Source organism: Leopardus geoffroyi, chromosome B3, assembly GCF_018350155.1.
Source record: "Leopardus geoffroyi isolate Oge1 chromosome B3, O.geoffroyi_Oge1_pat1.0, whole genome shotgun sequence".
NCBI classification, from domain to species: domain Eukaryota; kingdom Metazoa; phylum Chordata; class Mammalia; order Carnivora; family Felidae; genus Leopardus; species Leopardus geoffroyi.
In genome coordinates, this window is record NC_059337.1 from 132,377,588 (window position 1) to 132,399,158 (window position 21,571).

At 39.6% G+C, this 21,571-nt stretch overlaps 1 protein-coding gene across 11 annotated transcripts in view; it reads right to left on the minus strand.

The window, feature by feature from the left end:
- EML5 (EMAP like 5) overlaps positions 1 to 21,571 on the minus strand; it is a 179,400-nt gene that overhangs the window by 43,141 nt on the left and 114,688 nt on the right. For 10 of the 11 annotated variants that reach the window (XM_045451798.1, XM_045451797.1, XM_045451796.1 and 7 more), the window contains 3 exons: positions 12,104 to 12,256; positions 11,244 to 11,375; positions 199 to 287 (listed from right to left, as the gene is read on the minus strand). In XM_045451798.1, coding sequence (XP_045307754.1) covers positions 199 to 287; positions 11,244 to 11,375; positions 12,104 to 12,256 — 374 coding nt within the window. Of the gene's footprint in view, positions 1 to 198; positions 288 to 11,243; positions 11,376 to 12,103; positions 12,257 to 16,253; positions 16,407 to 21,571 lie in introns of those variants that run through there. The other variant, XM_045451806.1, reaches the window with a different exon arrangement.

Here is a 21,571-nt window from a genome sequence, read left to right on the forward strand (position 1 = left end):
ATTTATTCCTTTTCTTAATACAGCACCTCTTCTTCTACTCATCTAATAGTCTAGGCCAGTAAAATAAACTCACGGAAAGAACATCCGTGATTTAAATAATTTGAGAACAGGCTTCATATGTAAACAATAAAAGTCAGGCATCAGTTTTCTAACCACCTAGTCATATTCACAACATTGCAAACACTATTATTTTCCTACCTCCACACTGGGAATGGTTTGTTTTTTCCCTCTGGGAGCTTCAAAGAATAATTGTTCTTTAGCACCAGTGTTGACCTGTAAAAGCTTTCCTTAAAAATAAATAAATAAATAAATAAATATACATACATAAAATATAAATATATATATGTAGTCAGGATGTTTAACTTTTTAAAATATTTTTTCATGGTTTATTATGACATTTAAATTGTTTTATAATCATATACGTGAAACTGCATAGAATTAATCCTATTTAAAAGCATTCGGTGAACATTACCACCTTTCTCTCATTAAGTTCCTTTTTTAAAAAAAATTCCAGTGTAATTAACATACCCTGTTACAGCAGTTTCAGGTGTACAATACGGGGACTCAATAGTTCCATATATTACTCATTGCTCATCATGAGAAGTATACTGTTAATCCCCTTCACCTATTTTACCCATTCCCCCACCCACCTCCCCCCTCAGTTTGTTCTCCATAGTTAAGAGTCTGTTTTTTGGTCTCTTTTTTTCCCCTTCGTTCATTTGTTTTGTTGTTTAAATTCCACATATAAGTGAAATCGTAGGATATTTATCTTTCTCTGACGATACCACTTAGCATTACACACTCTACATCCATTCATGTTGTGGCAAATGGCAAGCTTTCACTCTGTTTTATGGCTAATATTCCATTGTATATATACCACATCTTCTTTATCAATTCATCTATTGACGGACACTTGGGCTGCTCCCATAATTTGGGTATTAAAAATAATGCTGCAATAACCACAGGAGTACACATATATTTTTGAATTATTGTTTTCATATTCTTTGGGTAAATACCCAGTAGTGGAATTACTGGATCATATGGTAATTCTGTTTTTAATTTCTTGAGGAACTTCCATAGTGTTTTCCACAGTGGCTGCACCAGTTTGCATTCCCACCAACAGTGCATGAGGGTTACTTTTTCTCCACATCCTCGCCAACACTTGTTTCTTGTGTTTTTGATTTTAGTCATTCTGACAGGTGTGACATGATATCTCATTGTGGTTTTGATTTGCAGTTCCCTATGATGAGTGATACTGAGCATCTTTTCATGTTTCTGTTGACCCCTTGTATTTCTTCTTTGGAGAAATGTCTGTTCATGTCTTCTGCGCATTTTTAAAAAGTCTTGTTAATGTTATTTATTTTTGAGAGAGAGCATGTGAAAGTGGGGGAGGTGCAGAGAGAGAGGGAGACAGAGGATCCAAAGCAGACCCTGCACTGAAAAAAGCCTGATGTGGGGCTTGAACTTACAAACTATGAAATCATGACCTGAGCCAAAGTCAGATGCTTAACTGACTGAGCCACCCAGGCGCCCCTGTCTTTTGACCATTTTTAATAGATTATTTTTTTGGTGTTGAGATGTATATTCTTTTTTTTTTATTCTTTTTTTTAACATTTATTATTGAGAGACAGAGACAGAGCGTGAGCAGGGAGGGGCAGACAGAGAGGGAGACACAGAATCTGAAGCAGGCTCCAGGCTCCGAGCTGTCAGCACAGAGCACGATGCGGGGCTCGAACTCACAAACTGCAAGATCACGACCTCAGCCAAAGTCGGACACTTAACCAACTGAGCCACCCAAGCACCTTGAGATGTGTATTCTTTGTATTTTTTTAATACTAGCCCTTTATCAGATACATCATTTGCAAATATCTTCTACTATTCAATAGGGGGTCTTTTAGTTTTGTTGGTTGTTTCCTTTGCTGCACAGAACCTTTTTATTTTGAAGCTGTCCCAATAGTTTACTTTTGATTTTGTTTCCCTTGCCTCAGGAGGCCTATCTAGAAAAATGTTGCTATGGCCAATGTCAGAGAAATTACTGCCTGTGCTCTCTTCTAGGATTTTTAGTTTCAGGTTTCACATTTAGATCCTTAATCCACTTTGACTTTATTTTTGTGTATGGTTATAAGAAAATGGTCCAGTTTCATTCTTCTGCATGTAGCTGTCCAGTTTTCCCAACACCATTTATTGAAGAGACTGTCTTTTTCCCATTGCATATTCTTGCCTCTTTTGTTGAAGATTAATTGGCCATATAATCACGGGTTTATTCTGAGCTCTTTATCCTATTCCACTGATCCATGTGTCTGTTTTTGTTCTAGAACCATACTGGTTTGATTACTACAGCTTTGTAGTACATCTTGAAATCTGGGATTGTGATACCTCCAGCTTTGTTCTTTTTCAAGACTGCTTTGGCTACTTGGGGTCCTTTGTGGTTCCATACAAATTTTACTATTATTTGGTTCTAGGTTAGCGAAAATGCTGTTGCTATTGCGATAGGAATTGTGTTGAATCTGTAGACTACTTAGGGTAGTACGGACATTTTAACAGTATGTGTTCTTCCAATCTGTGAGTATGGAATATCTTTCCATGTGTTTGTGTCATCCTAAATTTTTTTAATACTTATTTATATTGAGAGAGAGAGAGAGAGAGCGTGAGCATGGGGGAGGGACAGAGAGAGAGAAAGAGAATCCCAAGCAGGCTCCATGCTATCAGCACAGAGCCCGACGCAGGGCTTGATTCCATGAACCATGGAGACCATGATCTGAGCCAAAGTCAAGAGTCAGATGTTTAACTGACTGAGCTACCCAGATGCCCCCTTAATTTCTTTCATCATTATAGTTTTCAGAGTACAGGTCTTTCACCTGCTTGGTTAAATTTATATCTAGGTTTTTTTTTTAAGATTTTAAGTAATTTCTACACCCAACATTGGGCTCAAACTTACAACCCTGACATCAAGAGTCACATGCTCTAACGACTGAGTCACCCAGGCACCCTGGTATTTTATTATTTTGGGGTGCAGTTGTAAATGGGATTATTTTCTTAATTTCTCCTTCTGCTCCTTCATTATTAGTGTATAGAAGTGCAACAGATTTCTGTATATTGATTTTGTATCCTATGACCTTACTGAATTAATTTATCAGTTCTAGCAGTTTTTTGGTGGAGTTTTAGGGTTTTCCATGTATAGTATCATGTCATCTGCAAAGAGTGAAAGTTTTACTTTTTCCTTACCAGTTTGGGTGTCTTTTATTTCTTTTTCTTGTCTCACTGCTGTGGCTAGCACTTACAAGTCCTATGTCGAATAAAAGTGGTAAGAATGGACACCCTGGTCTTGTTCCTGACCTTATGGGGAAAACTCTCAATTTTTCACCATTAATTATGATGTTAGCTGTGGGGTTTTCATATATAGCCTTTATTATGTTGAAGTATATCCCCTCCAAACCTTTGTTGAAAGTTTTTATTATGAACGGATGTTGGGGGCACAGAACCTGCTTGGGATTCTCTCTCTCCCTCTCTCTCTGCCCCTCCCCCATGCTCATGCTCTCTCTCTCAAATAAACTTAAAAAAATATATTGTTGGATTTGGTTTGCTAATATTTTGTTGAGTATTATCGCATCTATATTCATCAGAGATATTGGCCTGCAGTTCTCTTTTTTTGTGGTATCTTTATCTGGTTTTGGTATCAAGGTAATGCTGGCCTCATAAAACAAATTTGGAAGCTTCCTTTCCTCTTCTATTTTTTAGAAAAGTTTGAGAAAAATAGATATTAACCTTCTTTAAGTGTTTGGTAGATTTTGCCTGTGAAGCCATCTGATCCTAAACTGTGTTTGTTGAGAATTTTTGGATAAGTGGTTCAATTTCATTGCTGGTAATCAGTCTGTTCAAATATTTTTTTTCAATATCTGAAGTTTATTGTCAAATTGGTTTCCATACAACACCCAGTGCTCATCCCAAAACGTGCCCTCCTCAATACCCATCACCCACCCTCCCCTCCCTCCCACCCCCCATCAACCTTCAGTTTGTTCTCAGTTTTTAAGAGTCTCTTATGCTTTGGCTCTCTTCCACTCTAACCTCTTTTTTTTTCCCTTCCCCTCCCCCATGGGTTTCTGTTAAGTTTCTCAGGATCCACATAAGAGTGAAACCATATGGTATCTGTCTTTCTCTGTATGGCTTATTTCACTTAGCATCACACTCTCCAGTTCCATCCATGTTGCTAGAAAGGGCCATATTTCATGCTTTCTCATTGCCACGTACTACTCCATTGTGTATATACACCACAATTTCTTTATCCATTCATCGGTTGATGGACATTTAGGCTCTTTCCATAATTTGGCTATTGTTGAGAGTGCTGCTATAAACATTGGGGTACAAGTGCTCCTATGCATCAGTACTCCTGTATCCCTTGGGTAAATTCCTAGCAGTGCTATTGCTGGGTCATAGGATAGGTCTATTTTTAATTTTTTGAGGAACCTCCACACTGTTTTCCAGAGTGGCTGCACCAATTTGCATTCCCACCAACAGTGCAAGAGGGTTCCCGTTTCTCCACATCCTCGCCAGCACCTATAGTCTCCTGATTTGTTCATTTTGGCCACTCTGACTGGCGTGAGGTGATACCTGAGTGTGGTTTTGATTTGTATTTCCCTGATGAGGAGCGACGTTGAGCCTCTTTTCATGTGCCTGTTGGCCATCCGGATGTCTTCTTTAGAGAAGTGTCTATTCATGTTTTCTGCCCATTTCTTCACTGGGTTATTTGTTTTTCGGGTGTGGAGTTTGGTGAGCTCTTTATAGATTTTGGATACTAGCCCTTTGTCCGATATGTCATTTGCAAATATCTTTTCCCATTCCGTTGGATGCCTTTTAGTTTTGTTAGTTGTTTCCTTTGCTGTGCAGAAGCTTTTTATCTTCATGAGGTCCCAGTAGTTCATTTTTGCTTTTAATTCCCTTGCCTCTGAAGATGTGTCAAGTAAGAAATTGCTACGGCTGAGGTCAGAGAGGTCTTTTCCTGCTTTCTCCTCTAGGGTTTTGATGGTTTCCTGTCTCACATTCAGGTCCTTTATCCATTTTGAGTTTATTTTTGTGAATGGTGTGAGAAAGTGGTCTAGTTTCAATCTTCTGCATGTTGCTGTCCAGTTCTCCCAGCACCATTTGTTAAAGAGACTGTCTTTTTTCCATTGGATGTTCTTTCCTGCTTTGTCAAAGATTAGTTGGCCATATGTTTGTGGGTCTAGTTCTGGGGTTTCTATTCTATTCCATTGGTCTATGTGTCTGTTTTTGTGCCAATACCATGCTGCCTTGATGATTACAGCTTTGTAGTAGAGGCTAAAGTCTGGGATTGTGATGCCTCCTGCTTTGGTCTTCTTCAAAATTACTTTGGCTATTCGGGGCCTTTTGTGGTTCCATATGAATTTTAGGATTGCTTGTTCTAGTTTCGAGAAGAATGCTGCTGCAATTTTGATTGGGATTGCATTGAATGTGTAGATAGCTTTGGGTAGTATTGACATTTTGACAATATTTATTCTTCCAACCTATGAGCATGGAATGTTTTTTCCATTTCTTTGTATCTTCTTCAATTTCCTTCATAAGCTTTCTATAGTTTTCAGCATACAGATCTTGTACATCTTTGGTTAGATTTATTCCTAGGTATTTTATGCTTCTTGGTGCAATTGTGAATGGGATCAGTTTCTTTATTTGTCTTTCTGTTGCTTCATTGTTAGTGTACAAGAATGCAACTGATTTCTGTACATTGATTTTGTACCTTGCAACTTTGCTAAATTCACGTATCAGTTCTAGCAGACTTCTGGTGGGGTCTATCGGATTTTCCATGTATAATATCATGTCATCTGCAAAAAGTGAAAGCTTGACTTCATCTTTGCCAATTTTGATGCTTTTGATTTCCTTTTGTTGTCTGATTGCGGATGCTAGAACTTCCAACACTATGTTAAACAACAGCGGTGAGAGTGGACATCCCTGTCGTGTTCCTGATCTCAGGGAAAAAGCTCTCAGTTTTTCCCCATTGAGGATGATGTTAGCTGTGGGCTTTTCATAAATGGCTTTTATTATGGTTAAGTATGTTCCCTCTATCCTGACTTTCTCGAGGGTTTTTATTGAAACGTTGCTGAATTTTATCAAAGGCCTTTTCTGCATCGATTGACAGGATCATATGGTTCTTCTCTTTTATTAATGTGATGTATCACACTGATTGATTTGCGAATGTTGAACCAGCCCTGCATCCGAGGAATGAATCCCACTTGATCATGGTGAATATTTCTTCTTATATGCTGTTGAATTCGGTTTGCTAGTATCTTATTGAGAATTTTTGCATCCATATTCATCAGGGATATTGGCCTGTAGTTCTCTTTTTTTGCTGGGTCTCTGTCTGGCTTAGGAATCAAAGTAATACTGGCTTCATAGAATGAGTCTGGAAGTTTTCCTTCCCTTTCTATTTTTTGGAATAGCTTGAGAAGGATAGGTATTATCTCTGCTTTAAACGTCTGGTAGAACTCACCGGGGAAGCCATCTGGTCCTGGACTCTTATTTGTTGGGAGATTTTTGATGACTGATTCAATTTCTTTACTGGTTATGGGTCTGTTCAAGCTTTCTATTTCCTCCTGATTGAGTTTTGGAAGAGTGTGGGTGTTTAGGAATTTGTCCATTTCTTCCAGGTTGTCCAGTTTGTTGGCATATAATTTTTCATAGTATTCCCTGATAATTGCTTGTATCTCTGAGGGATTGGTTGTAATAATTCCATTTTCATTCATTTTATCTAGTTGGGTCATCTCCCTTTTTTTTTTGAGAAGCGTGGCTAGAGGTTTATCAATTTTGTTTATTTTTTCAAAAAACCAACTCTTGGTTTTGTTGATCTGCTCTACAGTTTTTTTAGATTCTATATTGTTTATTTCTGCTCGATCTTTACTATTTCTCTTCTTCTGCTGGATTTAGGCTGTCTTTGCTGTTCTGCTTCTATTTCCTTTAGGTGTGCTGTTAGATTTTGTATTTGGGATTTTTCTTGTTTCTTGAGATAGGCCTGGATTGCAATGTATTTTCCTCTCAGGACTGCCTTCGCTGCGTCCCAAAGCGTTTGGATTGTTGTATTTTCATTTTCGTTTGTTTCCATATATTTTTTAATTTCTTCTCTAATTGTCTGGTTGACCCATTCATTTTTTAGTAGGGTGTTCTTTAACCTCCATGCTTTTGGAGGTTTTCCAGACTTTTTCCTGTGGTTGATTTCAAGCTTCATCGTGTTGTGGTCTGAAAGTATGCATGGTATGATTTTAATTCTTGTATACTTATGAAGGGCTGTTTTGTGACCCAGTATGTGATCTATCTTGGAGAATGTTCCATGTGCACTCGAGAAGAAAGTATCCTCTGTTGCTTTGGGATGCAGAGTTCTAACTATATCTGTCAAGTCCATCTGATCCAATGTATCATTCAGGGCCCTTGTTTCTTTACTGACCGTGTGTCTAGATGATCTATCCATTTCTGTAAGTGGAGTGTTAAAGTCCCCTGCAATTACCACATTCTTATCAATAAGGTTGCTTATGTTTGTAATTGTTTTAAATATTTGGGGGCTCCTGTATTCGGTGCATAGACATTTATAATTGTTAGCTCTTCCTGATGGATAGACCCTGTGATTATTATATAATGCCCTTCTTCATCTCTCGTTACAGCCTTTGATTTAAAGTCTAGTTTGTCTGATATAAGTATGGCTACTCCAGCTTTCTTTTGACTTCCAGTGGCATGATAAATAGTTCTCCATCCCCTCACTCTCAATCTGAAGGTGTCCTCAGGTCTAAAATGCGTCTCTTGTAGACAGCAAATAGATGGGTCTTGTTTTTTTTATCCATTCTGATACCCTATGTCTTTTGGTTGGCTCATTTAGTCCATTTACATTCAGTGTTATTACAGAAAGATATGGGTTTAGAGTCATTGTGATGTCCGTAGGTTTCATGCTTGTAGCTATGACTCTGGTACTTTGTCTCACAGGATCCCCCTTAGGATCTCTTGTAGGGCTGGTTAAGTGGTGACGAATTCCTTCAGTTTTTGTTTGTTTGGGAAGAACTTTATCTCTCCTTCTATTCTAAATGACAGACTTGCTGGATAAAGGATTCTCGGCTGCATATTTTTTCTGTTCATCACATTGAAGATCTCCTGCCATTCCTTTCTGGCCTGCCAAGTTTCAGTAGAGAGATCAGTCACGAGTCTTATAGGTCTCCCTTTATATGTTAGAGCACGTTTAGCTGCTTTCAGAATTTTCTCTTTATCCTTGTATTTTGCCAGTTTCACTATGATATGTCGTGCAGAAGATTGATTCAAGTTACGTCTGAAGGGAGTTCTCTGTGCCTCTTGGATTTCAATGCCTTTTTCCTTCCCCAGATCTGGGAAGTTCTCAGCTATTATTTCTTCAAGTACACCTTCAGCACCTTTCCCTCTCTCTTCCTCCTCTGGAATACCAATTATGCATAGATTATTTCTCTTTAGTGCATCACTTAGTTCTCTAATTTTCCCCTCATACTCCTGGATTTTTTAATCTTTTTCTCAGCTTCTTCTTTGTCCATAATTTTATCTTCTAGTTCACCTATTCTCTCCTCTGCCTCTTCAATCCGAGCCGTCGTTGTCTCCATTTTATTTTGCAGTTCATTGATCGCATTTTTTAGCTCCTCCTGGCTGCTCCTTAGTCCCTTGATCTCTGTAGCAAGAGATTCTCTGCTGTCCTTTATACTGTTTTCAAGCCCAGCGATTAATTTTATGACTATTATTCTAAATTCACTTTCTGTTATATTGTTTAAATCCTTTTTGATCAGTTCGTTAGCTGTCCTTATTTCCTGGAGATTCTTTTGAGGGTAATTCTTTGGAGATTCTTTTGAGGGTAATTGTTCCCTTTTGTCATTCTGGATAGTCCCTGGAGTGGTGCGGGACTGCAGGGCACTTCCCCTGTGCTGTCTTGAATAACTTGCGTTGGTGGGCGGGGCCGCAGTCAGACCTGATGTCTGCCCCCAGCCCACCGCTGGGGCCACAGTCAGATTGGTGTGTGCCTTCTCTTTCCCTCTCTTAGGGGCAGGATTCACTGTGGGGTGGCGTGGCCCGTCTGGGCTACTTGCACACTGCCAGGCTTGTGGTGCTGGGGATCTGGCGTATTAGCTGGGGTGGATTGGCAAGGTGCACAGGGGCAGGAGGGGAAGGCTCAGCTCACTTTTCCTTTGGAGATCCGCTTCGGGAGGGGCCCTGTGGCACCAGGAGGGAGTCAGACCTGCCGGAGGGATGGATCTGCAGAAGCACAGCGTTGGGTGTTTGCGTGGTGCAAGCAAGTTCCGTGATGGGAACTGGTTCCCTTTGGGATTTTGGCTGGGGGATGGGCGAGGGAGATGGCGCTGGCGAGCGCCTTTGTTCCCCGCCAAGCTGAGCTCTGTCGTCTGAGGCTCACTGCTCTGCAGTGCATTGCTCTGCTCTGCAGTGCAATGTCCCATTTACTTCGGGAGCATCTCCTGTGTGTGTTGCCTATGCCCTGCTATGGTAGCTGAGCAGCTTTTGCCCTCAATCCAGTCATCTGCAATGGCTCTCTTTGCTGACTATGGGCAGGGTTTATTCCTGTGTTCTTAGTGGATCAGTCTAGGGCCACCTTGGGCTTGAGTCAGACCAGGTATTTGCCAGAGATGTAGTGGCACCAAACTACAGGGAACTTTCCCTGTGTTGTCCCCTGAGAAGCTTTCATTGGTGGACAGGGCTTGCAGTCAGATGAGATGCCTGTCCCCATCCCACTGGTGTGTGTTGTTATCTTCTCTCCCCAAGAACTGAGAGATCATGACCTGAGCCAAAGTTGGATGCTTAATCTACTGAGCCACACAGGTGCCCCTGCCCCTCCAGGGCTGATTTTTAAAGTTCCAGGTGTCAAACCCTGCTGACTAAGAATGTGCGGAATTCAACCCCTCTTGCTTTCAAAGCCAAATGTTTTGTCTTTCCCCTGTGGACTCCCCAGTGTGAGAGTCTGTTTCTCTCCCCTCTTCATGTTCACAGTGTCCCTCCCTCCTGCAGACAGTCCTGTGGGTCCCTTTAGCTCCCAACGGCATCTCCACCCTTCCTACCCTCTTCACATGAACTCTTCTCGACATTCAGCTTTGGAGAATCTGGTCTGCCAGTCTTTGGGTCATCTTCTGGGTTATTTACACTGATGTGGGTGTTACCTAGTTGTATCTGAGACAAGGTGAGTCTAGCATTCTCCTCCTCTGCCATCTTCCTTGGAATGAGGATGTTTAACTTTCATGGGAAAAATTAAGCTTAAACATGAAAAACATTTTCCTCCACAACCACATAATGAATTCATAAATTATTTAATTTTTGTGTATGTATATACATAAAAACTATTTCTGTTATCATGCATATAAAAAAACCCCTAGATAGAAATTTGAGGACTTTTTTTTTAAAAAGCATTTTGTTTAATTATACTTGGAAAAACTTTAATACTAGATTTATATAAATAAAGACATGAAACAAAAATCCTTAAAAACAGAGCATTTAAAACACTTAGCATTTATCCAAATTATTTAACACTGCCATATGCAATGCGTTCTGCTGAAAAAACAAAGACACTCATTAAATTATGTATGTTATACAACCGTGACTGATTTTAAGAAATGTGTTTGATCGAATGATGGGGAAATGACATTAATATCCTCACTAACATATCTATTTTCCAAATTTTCAGTTATTATTTACACTAAGCTTATCTGACAAAAACCAGGAGAAACAGGGGTGCCTGGGTGGCTCAGTCAGTTGGGCCTCCAAATCTTGGTTTCACTCAGGTCATGCTCTCATGGTGAGTTTTAGCCCTGCATTGTGGGCTCAGCACTGACAGCACAGAGCCTCCTTGGGATTCATTCTCCCTCTCCCTCTCTCTCTGCTCTTCCCCCACTCTCTCTCTCAAAACAGATGGATAAACTTTAAAAAACTATATTAAAAAATAGGACAAATAACTGAAAAACTTTTTATATAATATTGAAGTTACTTTACAAATTAAAGAATTTATCACTTACCATTCTATCATGTGAATTATGATACTGGAAGTATTGAAAAGTTTTAACTCACAGCATTCACCTTCAGATGTGAAATAAAGTAGTGGAAAATAATTTTGAGAACAATGTGTCTCACAATGATTTTGAACTCATCTGTTGAATCACTTTTTTAAAGTTTCTTTAAAGGAGCTATACTAAATCAAATGAAACTTTTACCAAATAGTAAGTTATTTAAATTCTTACCTCTAATATCCCAGTCAACATGGGTTATGTAACTGGTAGCGCCTTTGCATATTCCTACTCTTTTACTACTCATCACATTGTATATATCTATAAAACTGTCATGGGATGCTACCGCAAGATATTTCCCAGAACCTAGAATAGAAACATATTTGCTTGAGATTGTCTCTCTTTAGAAATGTTTTTTTACACTCTACAACTAGACTTAATTTTCTTAACATTTTTTGGGAAGAACACTTAGGTGTTTTGTAAATTATAACAAAATGTGTATAAAATGACAAACAGTAACTATATTTTTCAAGTACATTATGGTTAACAAAAGAAAATGTCCTCTTTAGCATAGTGAGATAGTTCAGTGGATAGAAAAGGCCAAAAATTATATACAATGTAATCCAATACACTGTATTTAACTAAAAACAAAACAAAAAAATAACCCTTTATATGTAGAAAAAATAAAAGTAAAATAATGAGTAAATTTTGCCCTAACATTAGCAATTCCTAGAGTATAGTGGGTTTTGTCAGAGATCATGAATACACAGAAACTGATGAAGCAAAATTAATGCAAAATTTCAAAAGTATTAAGAATATAATGAAGATTGTCATCCAATCCCTTTTATGTTAGAAATGAGGAAACTCAAACTCAGAGAAAAATCACATAGAAAATTTAGTGACAGAATTGGCACTAAGCCAGATATTTTGCCACTTATCTAATACAGGAATTTTACTTCTTACCATACTGTCTTTTCTAGTCAAAAAATTAAAATTCCAAGATAAAATAATGGTTAATAAAAATTACATATGGATATATTTACTCATTGTCTGACTCAAGTTAATAATCAAATATGATTTCAATGATATCTTACCTGGTGAAAATCGGATGTCTGAAATAATATCTTTCCTGTGATGAAAAGACACAAGATCTTCTAGAGTATCTGCATTTGCCATTAAGAAACTTCCATCATTCAGACCTACAGCTAAAGCTTTACCATCAGGAGAAAAACAGCAACATCTCCCACCTAAAAGAGAGCATATATTGGGCGATTTTCTTCTATTTAAAAAAATCATGTTAAGGAACTTTTATTGTCAAAGAGAATTCCTGTATTCATTATGATCTCAAATCAATATTCAAAAGGAGTCACAGGATGCAGACAACAAAGTTTTCTACTGAAATCAGTGGTAATTAGGCAATAATTAATACAAACCATCTTCTCTTCTGGACATAACTAAAGTAAGGACTAATACTTATCTTAAAAAACTAAGTTGATGAGAAAGAACGAGAGATTTTAGCTAACATAAAAAGCCAATGACATATGTGGAAATATTTTTTTGTAAGTGGTTGCTACCTCTGTAGTTTCTATTCTACAATCAGAAATTTAAGAAAAAAGGCCATCTTTATAAATATGCTTTCAAATTTGAAAAAAAATATGACAATAAACAATTATTAGGCAAAACTAGGAAGATCTATTAATGCATGGAAGATCTAACCATGCATGAAGAAATAATAATGCTAATATTAATTTTTAAAAATCAGGGTTAATATGTACTGGGAAATAAACAATAATGGGGTTACCCTGACAGCAAAGGATACAGCAGACATATTCAAAAGCCCTAAGGCTTTTAGTGTTTGCATAAAATTTAGAGAGGGAGGGATGAGGTACAGCTCTTACAAAATGAAAAGTTACAGAATAAATTGAGAATAAGTCATGTATTATCATTTAATTATCAAGAATACATTGGTAATGAATAAATCTAGGATGATTTCTGAGATTTAGGAGTAAGAGATGATGGTGGTCTGGAGCAGGGTAGCTGGAGTAGAGGTATACTTTGAAGATACAGCTGGCAGGACTTTGACTAACTGGGAGCAGAATAGGAGAAAAAGATAAAAGTCAAGGCTATTTTTTTTTTTTTTTAATTTTTTTTTCAATGTTCATTTATTTTTGGGACAGAGAGAGACAGAGCATGAACGGGGGAGGGGCAGAGAGAGAGGGAGACACAGAATCGGAAGCAGGCTCCAGGCTCTGAGCCATCAGCCCAGAGCCTGACGCGGGGCTCGAACTCCCGGACTGCGAGATCGTGACCTGGCTGAAGTCGGACGCTTAACCGACTGCGCCACCCAGGCGCCCCAAGGCTATTTTTTTTTTAATGATGATGTCATTTACCAAGATGGAAAAAACTAGCAGAGGTACATGTGTTTGATTTCGTACCCATGAAGCTAAGGATACCTATGACAAATTCAAGTGAAGATATCAATAAGCCAGTTTGATATAATTATACTTCTCTGGAGTTCAAGGGAGAGGCTAAACTGGAGATATAAGTATGGAAGACGTAGCATGGTAGATAGTAGTCACAGTCATGAAACTGGATAAGAGCTTGTTATTAATTTATTGACTCTCAGCTCCAAATCCAACCTTTCTTTCCTGCTATACAATACAGCTGAGCCCTGGTGACATTTTTTCCTTTTCCTAAACTTGATTTTAGCCAATGGAGGGTACGGTACTGGAGGGCCCCTATAAGGCCAAAGAAGAAGGAAGGGATTTTTCCTTCTCTGGTGTGCTAGAACCAGTGGATTAGATTAATGAAGGGGTAGGGGTAGATGTTGGGACGCAGTTGGGAATGGGAGATTTTCTCTGCCCCCCATAGCAAAAGATTTCCTAGATCAGCCCTTTGGCAAGCTTCTTTTTCACTTGCACCCACATCCTTTCTAAAGAGATCTGAATCTCAGCTTGGGAAAAGAGGGGAAGGGTTCATTCCTTAATCACCATCCACTAGCCCTACAGCTGGTAGCTGCTTTTTGCAGTTGCTACATCTATACCCCTTAGAATACCACCTTTCATTAGTTAACACTTATTCATATTAAATTTTCCCTATTCCAATTCCTGGGGTGGTTTCTGTCTCTTGATTGATACAGAATTGATACTGAAGTAGTCACAGGAGACAGATCACTAAAGATGGGATTTTTGGAATTGGCTTAGTCATGCCTTTGGACTTAAGCACAGTGCTGGGCCCTTGCCAATGGGAAATGGGATGTTAGTAATCAAGGTATGCATTGCCATAACAATCAAGTTGTCTCCTACATCCTGCAGTTAACTGTCACTTCTACTGAAGTAAAATGCCCTGGGAGTCCAAGAGGCTGCTGCCTTTGACCATCACAAAAATAATGATGACCACGAGGACTGTGCTGTGCAAAAGATTCCGAGTGCATGGAACATTTAACAGAAAGATGTAACGTGCTCTGGTCCTTAACCCTTCAGCATCTGTCATGGTCTGAATAGAGAGAGCTTACAATGCAGACCTAGAAGAATCTCTGACAGGGCTGATGTGGCTGAAAATTAAATACAAAACTTAATTGTGCAGGTTGCAAATTTACAATGTGAGTTGAATTCCCAGACTCAACAAATTTCTTCTGATTGGTAAAGGGAGCATCTGACTGGATTCAGACAAAACTGAAAATCTTTAATTTCTGTATTATTCAAGTCTCACAGCCAGTGCAAATAGTTTGCCCTCCTGTGTCTGGGAAGACTGGCCTTCTGGTGCATATGCCTTGAAGGGATATTTAACCTTAAGAAGAACCATTACAACCACTTCTCTGCTGTCACTAGATCCTCAGCTTGGATCAAATCTCCGTGTGCTCTAACGCAGAGGTTAGCAAACATTTTCTTAAAGGACCAGAAAGTAAATATTTTCAGCACTGCAGGCCATATGATCTCTGTCACAACTACTCAACTCTGTTATAGTGCAAAAACAGATCTTAGACAATACATAAATGAATGGACATGGTTGTGTTCCAATGACATGTACACAATCAGGAGGTGGGCTGGATTTGCAGACCTCTGATATAGAGGGAGGAATCAAAAAGTTTAGGGAGGTAAGAACATTGAAGTAGATTTTTCATAGGCAACGTGTACACTCACCCACCAACTACATCCCCCCAAAAAGTCTAAAAACTAGTTCCTTCACAAGAGCATTTAGAAATACATTAACTAAGGGCAGCATCTACATCCTTGAAGAGTTCTTTGATGTCCTCCTATGTAGATCAGGAATGAGAGCTGTCCCCAATAATATGGGCTCCCTGATTCAACAGGGATAACCCAGGAAATGCAGAAGCCAAGTAGCAGCACTTAAAAGACAGGGCAGATTCTTTACCGAAAATGGCAGCAGGAATACACTAATAATCAGAATGTTTTGGCCTGTGGAGGTTTCTTTTGGTGACTAATCAATCATGGTGTCTGCAGGAATTCAATAGATGAGTAGGCTACTAAATTAGTCTTTGATCTATATGACAGAAAAAACCCCAGACCTGGTGGCTAAAAAAACCAGACTTAAATTCTCATCCTATTTTCAGTCAATTCATATACTCAGAGCCCCTTGGTTAAAAAGCGAAGGCTAAGTCCCACTGAGGAGGAACCTATAGCAATGTCATCGTATAAAATATATCCTCTAACAATCAGTGGCCAAGAATGATTATTTCCATGAAAGGAATACCCATACTATCAGGAGTTAGTAAACAGGGGCTCTGAACTGACGCTAATTCTGTGGATTCCATCCAGTTCGTGAATTGTAACAGATATACCTGGCAACTTGTAGAATCCACTAGGCTGGCTCTGTGATCCATGGGTAAGAGTCACTATAACAGGAAGAAATAAGTGAAAACCCCTGGAAATTCCTCTATCAAGACAATAAATCAGAAGCAAAACTGCAAGCCTCAGAATTACAAAATTACAAATATCAGTGATACCACCAAAGACTTGAAATATGCAGTGGTAAGAATACCTATCACATTTAAACTTGCCTGTTTGGTCTGTGTGAAATAAGATGGGTTTCAGATACTACCTACGGATAATAAATTTAATCAGGTAGCAATGCTAACTGAAGCTACTCTTCCAGAACTTTACCAGAAAAAACAAACACAATCCCTGGCATTTTGCATGCAGCTATTGCCCTGGTTAATGCTTTTTTTTTTTTTTTTTTCCTCCCGATTTGTAAGGACCACCAGAGCAGTCTGCTTTTACCTGGCTTGTATCTGTGTATACCTTCAAAGCCTTGCCTCAGGGCTATTCAACTCTCCTGTTTTTTGCCATAATATAGTCCACAGAGATCCTGATCGTCTGGACATTCCACAAAAAATCTCAATGGTCCACTACATTGATGACATTATGCAGAATGGATCTGGGGAACAGGAAGCAACAACTTTAGATGCCTTAGTAAGACCTAAGTGAACTGAGACAGTAGAAGATAATTCCTACAAAAATTAAGGAACCTGCCATCTCAGTGAAGCTTCTGGGGATCCAATGATCAGGAGCATATTAAGATATTTCCTCCAAGGTGAAAGACAAATTGCTATATTTTCCATTACCCACTGTAAACAAAAGGAGCAAAATGCCTGGTATACCTTTTTGGAAGCCTACACCACATTTGAGTGAGCTGTTTCTACCCAACTATCAAGTCACTATAAGGCTTCCCTGGGGCCAGAACAAGAGAAGGCAAGCTGATCTTCCACTGGGCCCTTATCATCTAGCAAATCTAATGATACTCAAACTGTCTGTGGTAAACAGAAATGCTGTTTCCAGAAGAATGCCTCTGGAAAGCTACCAAAGGAGAATCATACTGCAGATCTCTTAGATTTGGGAGAAAATCCATACTCTCCTTTGCAAATAACTAATTTTCTTTTCAGAAGGAGTTTCAGCCTTGCTACTAGGCCTTGGTAGACAGTAAATGCCTAACTATGGGATATCAAGTGACTGTGTATCTTAAGCTTCCGGAACATCATGAACCGAAAGTTACATGACCAACCTAGTCACAGATTGGGTATGCACAACAGCAATCTATCGTCAAGTGGAAAAGGGATATAAAAGATGAGCCTTGGATAGATTTGGAAGTCAGAAGTAATGAACAGGTGGCTCAGGATCCATCAATAATTCCTGCTGCAATACCTCGTCTCTCTCTATACCTATGGCCTCAAGGGTATTCATTGATTATCAGCTGAATGAGGAAGAAAAACAATGAGCCATATTTACAGATGCTTCTATGCAGTATATGTCAACACCCACCTGAAAGCACTAGAGCCCTACTCGGCGGTGGCCCTGAGGGACAGCTTTGAAGTAACATTTCACAACAGGCAGCACCTGGAGCAGGTACATTTAGTTTTCCACATTTGTAGTGACAGACGACAGGATAGACAGATTTACATGGACTCATTAGCAACTGTGAACTATCTGAATAATCAGTTAGGGACTGAATTCTTTCAGGATTAGAAGATTAGAAATGAGGAAATCTGGAAAATCGAACTTTCAGAAAGGGCACAGGTGTGAAGATTTCTGCATCTCAGGGAATGCCCAACAAAAAGCATCCACTACAGAGGAGACTCTCAGTAATCAGATAGACAAAATAAATGCTCTAGGGACCTCAGAGCAGCCTCTTTTCCTAGGCAGCTAGCACTTACTCTGTGGGCTTGTGGTAAGTAGCATGGATGGAGTTTATGCTTGAGTTAGAAAACATGAACTCTCTTTTCCAAGGTTATCTTGCTACCACTACCATTACTACTGTCTACTCCGCTAACAGTAGAGAGCAACCGAACTTCTGATATGGCACCATTCCCCAGGGAGATTGGCCAGCCAGCTGGTAGCATGTTGACTATACTGGACCTCTTCTACTTTGGAGAAGGCAAAGATTCATCTTCACGAGAATAGATGTGAATCCTGGATTTGCCTTACCTGACTGACCTTTATGCTTCTGCTAGCACCATCATCCATGGACACATGGGATGGATGCCCTATCCACTAACATAGAATTCCATGCTTCTGATCAAGGAACTTCAGGCAAAAAATGTGCATTAGGCTCATACCCATGGAATTAAATGATTTTATCACAACTCCCACTACTCCAAGAAAGCTAGTATGGCTTACTGAAAACTAATTGATGTCACCATCTGGGAAACAACACCCTGAAAGACTGGGCTTTTGTCTTACAGAATGCAATATATACCCTGAATCACAGTTCATTACATGGTGCTGTCTACCTCATGGCCAGTTACATGGGTCTGGAAAATCAAGAAGTGGGAGTGATTCTTCTCACTACTAAATCTAATAACCAACTTGCACTATTTTGTTTTGCATCCTGGAAAATCTGAGCTCTGCTTATTTAGTCTTGACTCCTAAGAGCAGGGACAATTCTTTTACCAGGGAACATACTGATTCCTCTGAATGGGAATGTAGACTGCCACCTGGTCATGGTGGGCTCCTTATGACAGTGAAACAACAGGCAAAGAAAGGGGCTGTTACTCTTCTTGCTGGAGTGGCTGATCGCAATTATAGAGGGGAAACTGAGTTACTGCTACACACTGAGGGCAAAGGAGACTATATCTGGGACCTGGAGGGTTCATTAGGATGCCCCTTAGTCTTCTATCACCAATAGTGAAACTTAATAGAAAACCAGGAAAAAAACAGGTAGAAATATTGAAATTTCACCTAATTTAGCAATGAAGGTTTGGGTTACTCATGAGCTAAGTAACTCCAACCACCTGAGGTTTCTGGCTCAGGACAAAGAAAATATGAAATGGGTAGAAGAAGAAGGAAGTCAGAGATGACAACCACAGGCGCCTGACTGGTTCAGTCGCTTAGGTGTCCGACTTCAGCTCAGGTCATGATCTCATGGTTCATGAATTCAAGCTCCACATCGGGCTCTCTGCTGTCAGCACTGAGCCCACTTCGGATCCTCTGTCCCCCCCCCCCCCGCCCCTTCCCTGCTTGTTCTCTCTTTCTCTCAAAAATAAACATTAGGAAAAAAAGGGGGTTAGGGCACCAAGAATAATTTAAAAAACAAACAAAAAGAGCTATCAATCACAGCCCATAGCCAGTTACAGAAATAAGGACTAGACATAAATGCTTGTGTATATATAAGCTATTTACTTTTTTTTTGTTTTTTAAATAAGTACATCCAAGTTAATTAACATACAGTGTAATGATTTCAAGAACAGAATTTAGTGATTCATCACTTACATATAACACCGAGTGCTTATCCCAAGTGTCTTCCTTAATGCCCCTTGCCCATTTAGCCCATCCCCCACCCAACACCCCTTCAGCAACCCTCAGTTTGTTGTCTGTATTTAAGAGTCTCTTATGGTTTGTTCCCCTCCGTGTTTTTATATTATTTTTGCTTCCTTCTCTCTTCTTTTTAATACTTTACATAAGTTTGTTGATGGTTAACTTTACAATTTAGTCTGAAGTAAAAGAATATTCAGTAAGACTATGAATTTGAGAGTCATGAGTAGAATCATGTTGGAATGAATACAATAACTGTGGGGACTGTATGTCTTCAAATCTGGGGGAGAGGGTGAGAATTTCTTCACTTGTACCAGGAATAGTTGCATCTCTTTGGTTAGAAACTTTTTGGGTAGAACATAAACATAAGGTTAGTTCTGTGGTTATACTGAAGTTCAAGGGTTTGTAAAAGATGTACAGGGACGCTAATTAGACAAAGGGATAGTCTGTGCCAGTTATTATTTATTGCCTCTTAGTTCCAAATCTACCATTCTTTGGGCCTTGTAGACTTCTCTCTTTTGCCCGCTGATACAAAGCTTTGCCAATAGAGGGTGCTGGAAAGACACTACAAGTCCAAAGCAGGAGAAAGGGGCTCTCCTTTAGGCCTCCAGTGTTGGATTTTACCTACAGAGCCAGAGCACTGGTGTGCAGGGAGCCTGAAGCACCTCATGGCGGCAGCAACCCCCACTGTGGCAGCACCCCCCCTCCCCTCTGTCCCCACTGCGGCAGCAAATTTCAGCAAATTTCCCCGCTGTCGCAGTAATGGGCCTAACGATTCAGCTGTGGTTTGCAGTCTCTAGCAAGATGCTCTGCTAAGACAGCAGCGGCCCTCACCAGTCAACAGTCAACTTTGCCCTGGGTTAAGTTCTTCTCCAAAAAGCCCACTTGGCATTCAGTTCTGGTCTGTACCCTCTGGCAAGCTTTTCCTTTAGCCAGTGACCACTGTCTCTCTGTTCCACTGAGGGAGGCCTGCACTCTCTGGCAAGCTTCTTCACCACTGACAGACTGTTATGATGGCAGTTACACCCTTTCCAAACACCTCTGCATCTCCTTTAACTTCTTTCTTTGTTCATTATCCCTCAGCCAACTAGGCCTAGTAGTTGCTTTCTATAGCCTTCAGTAGGTAAACACCTTCTACTAGTTAATAATTCTTACTATTAAAATTTCCATGTTAAAATAACTAGTATAGTGTCTGTCTTCCAACCGGACAATGACTGATACAGTCACACAAAGTGCAAGTGTACAAATGAAATAAAAACAGCCAGGGAGAACCCAGGAGCATTTCTATATGTAGAGAGTAGGAAGAAGAGGCAGAGCCAGTTAAGGGAAGAAGAAAAAAAGAAGTCAATAAGATAGAGAGGGAGAAAGACATGCATGGGTTCCAAAGCCAAGTGAAAAATGTATTTCAGAAAAGAAGGGATGATCAGTTATGTCAAAAACTACTGTGAGGTAGAGTGAGGACCCAGAGGTGACCAAGAGATTGGCAGCAGATTCAATGGACAAATAGAAACAAAGCCTAACTGGGGTAAGGTTTGTGAAGCAAATGTTATGTGAAAATAGAGAAGCCAGTATCGCCTTTTGAGTATCACCCATTTCGAGGAGTTCTGCCACAAAGGAGAGCAGAGAAACAAAATGGTAGTCAGACTAGTCATCACAACTGCACACTGTATTCAACCCTATTCAGCTGGCTGAACGGAGGCTTAGAGCAGGGGGAAAGTTGAGTTTAAGCAAACATTAACCTAATAAGCATCCTTTTAAATGCATAGCTGAGCTCCTTAAAAACTAAAAACAAACCAACAAACAAACAAAAAAACCCTCCCAGGGATGAAAACTAAATAAACGGCAAAAAAACGAGAGTAGTAAAATAAAGTCACAGCTGCTCTGAGGGTACAGGAGAGGTCTTGCTCCTGGGCTTCCTGGATAAAACTGCAATCTTTGAAGGGTTATATAGTCGATGTAGGCATCCAGTACTGGTTTTCAAGTTCTAGGTTACTTTTAAGTTCCAAAATACCAATACTGAAGGTGTAATACATTATTTCCAAATTTAAAAATAATCCGGTATCTGGATCATTCGCACCTTAAGGCATCCAGAATATTTTCCTACTTCTCTCAAGTTTTATGGAGATGACAATCAACTAAGCAAAGCTTTGACTGCGTGAATAATTCTTCCTCTAGTTCAAAGACTTTTTCTACAAGTCGAATGTGAACACTGTATTAGTGTCCTAGAGTTGCTATTACAATTACCACAAACTGAGTCGCTTAAAACAACAAATCTATTCTTTCACACTTCTGGAA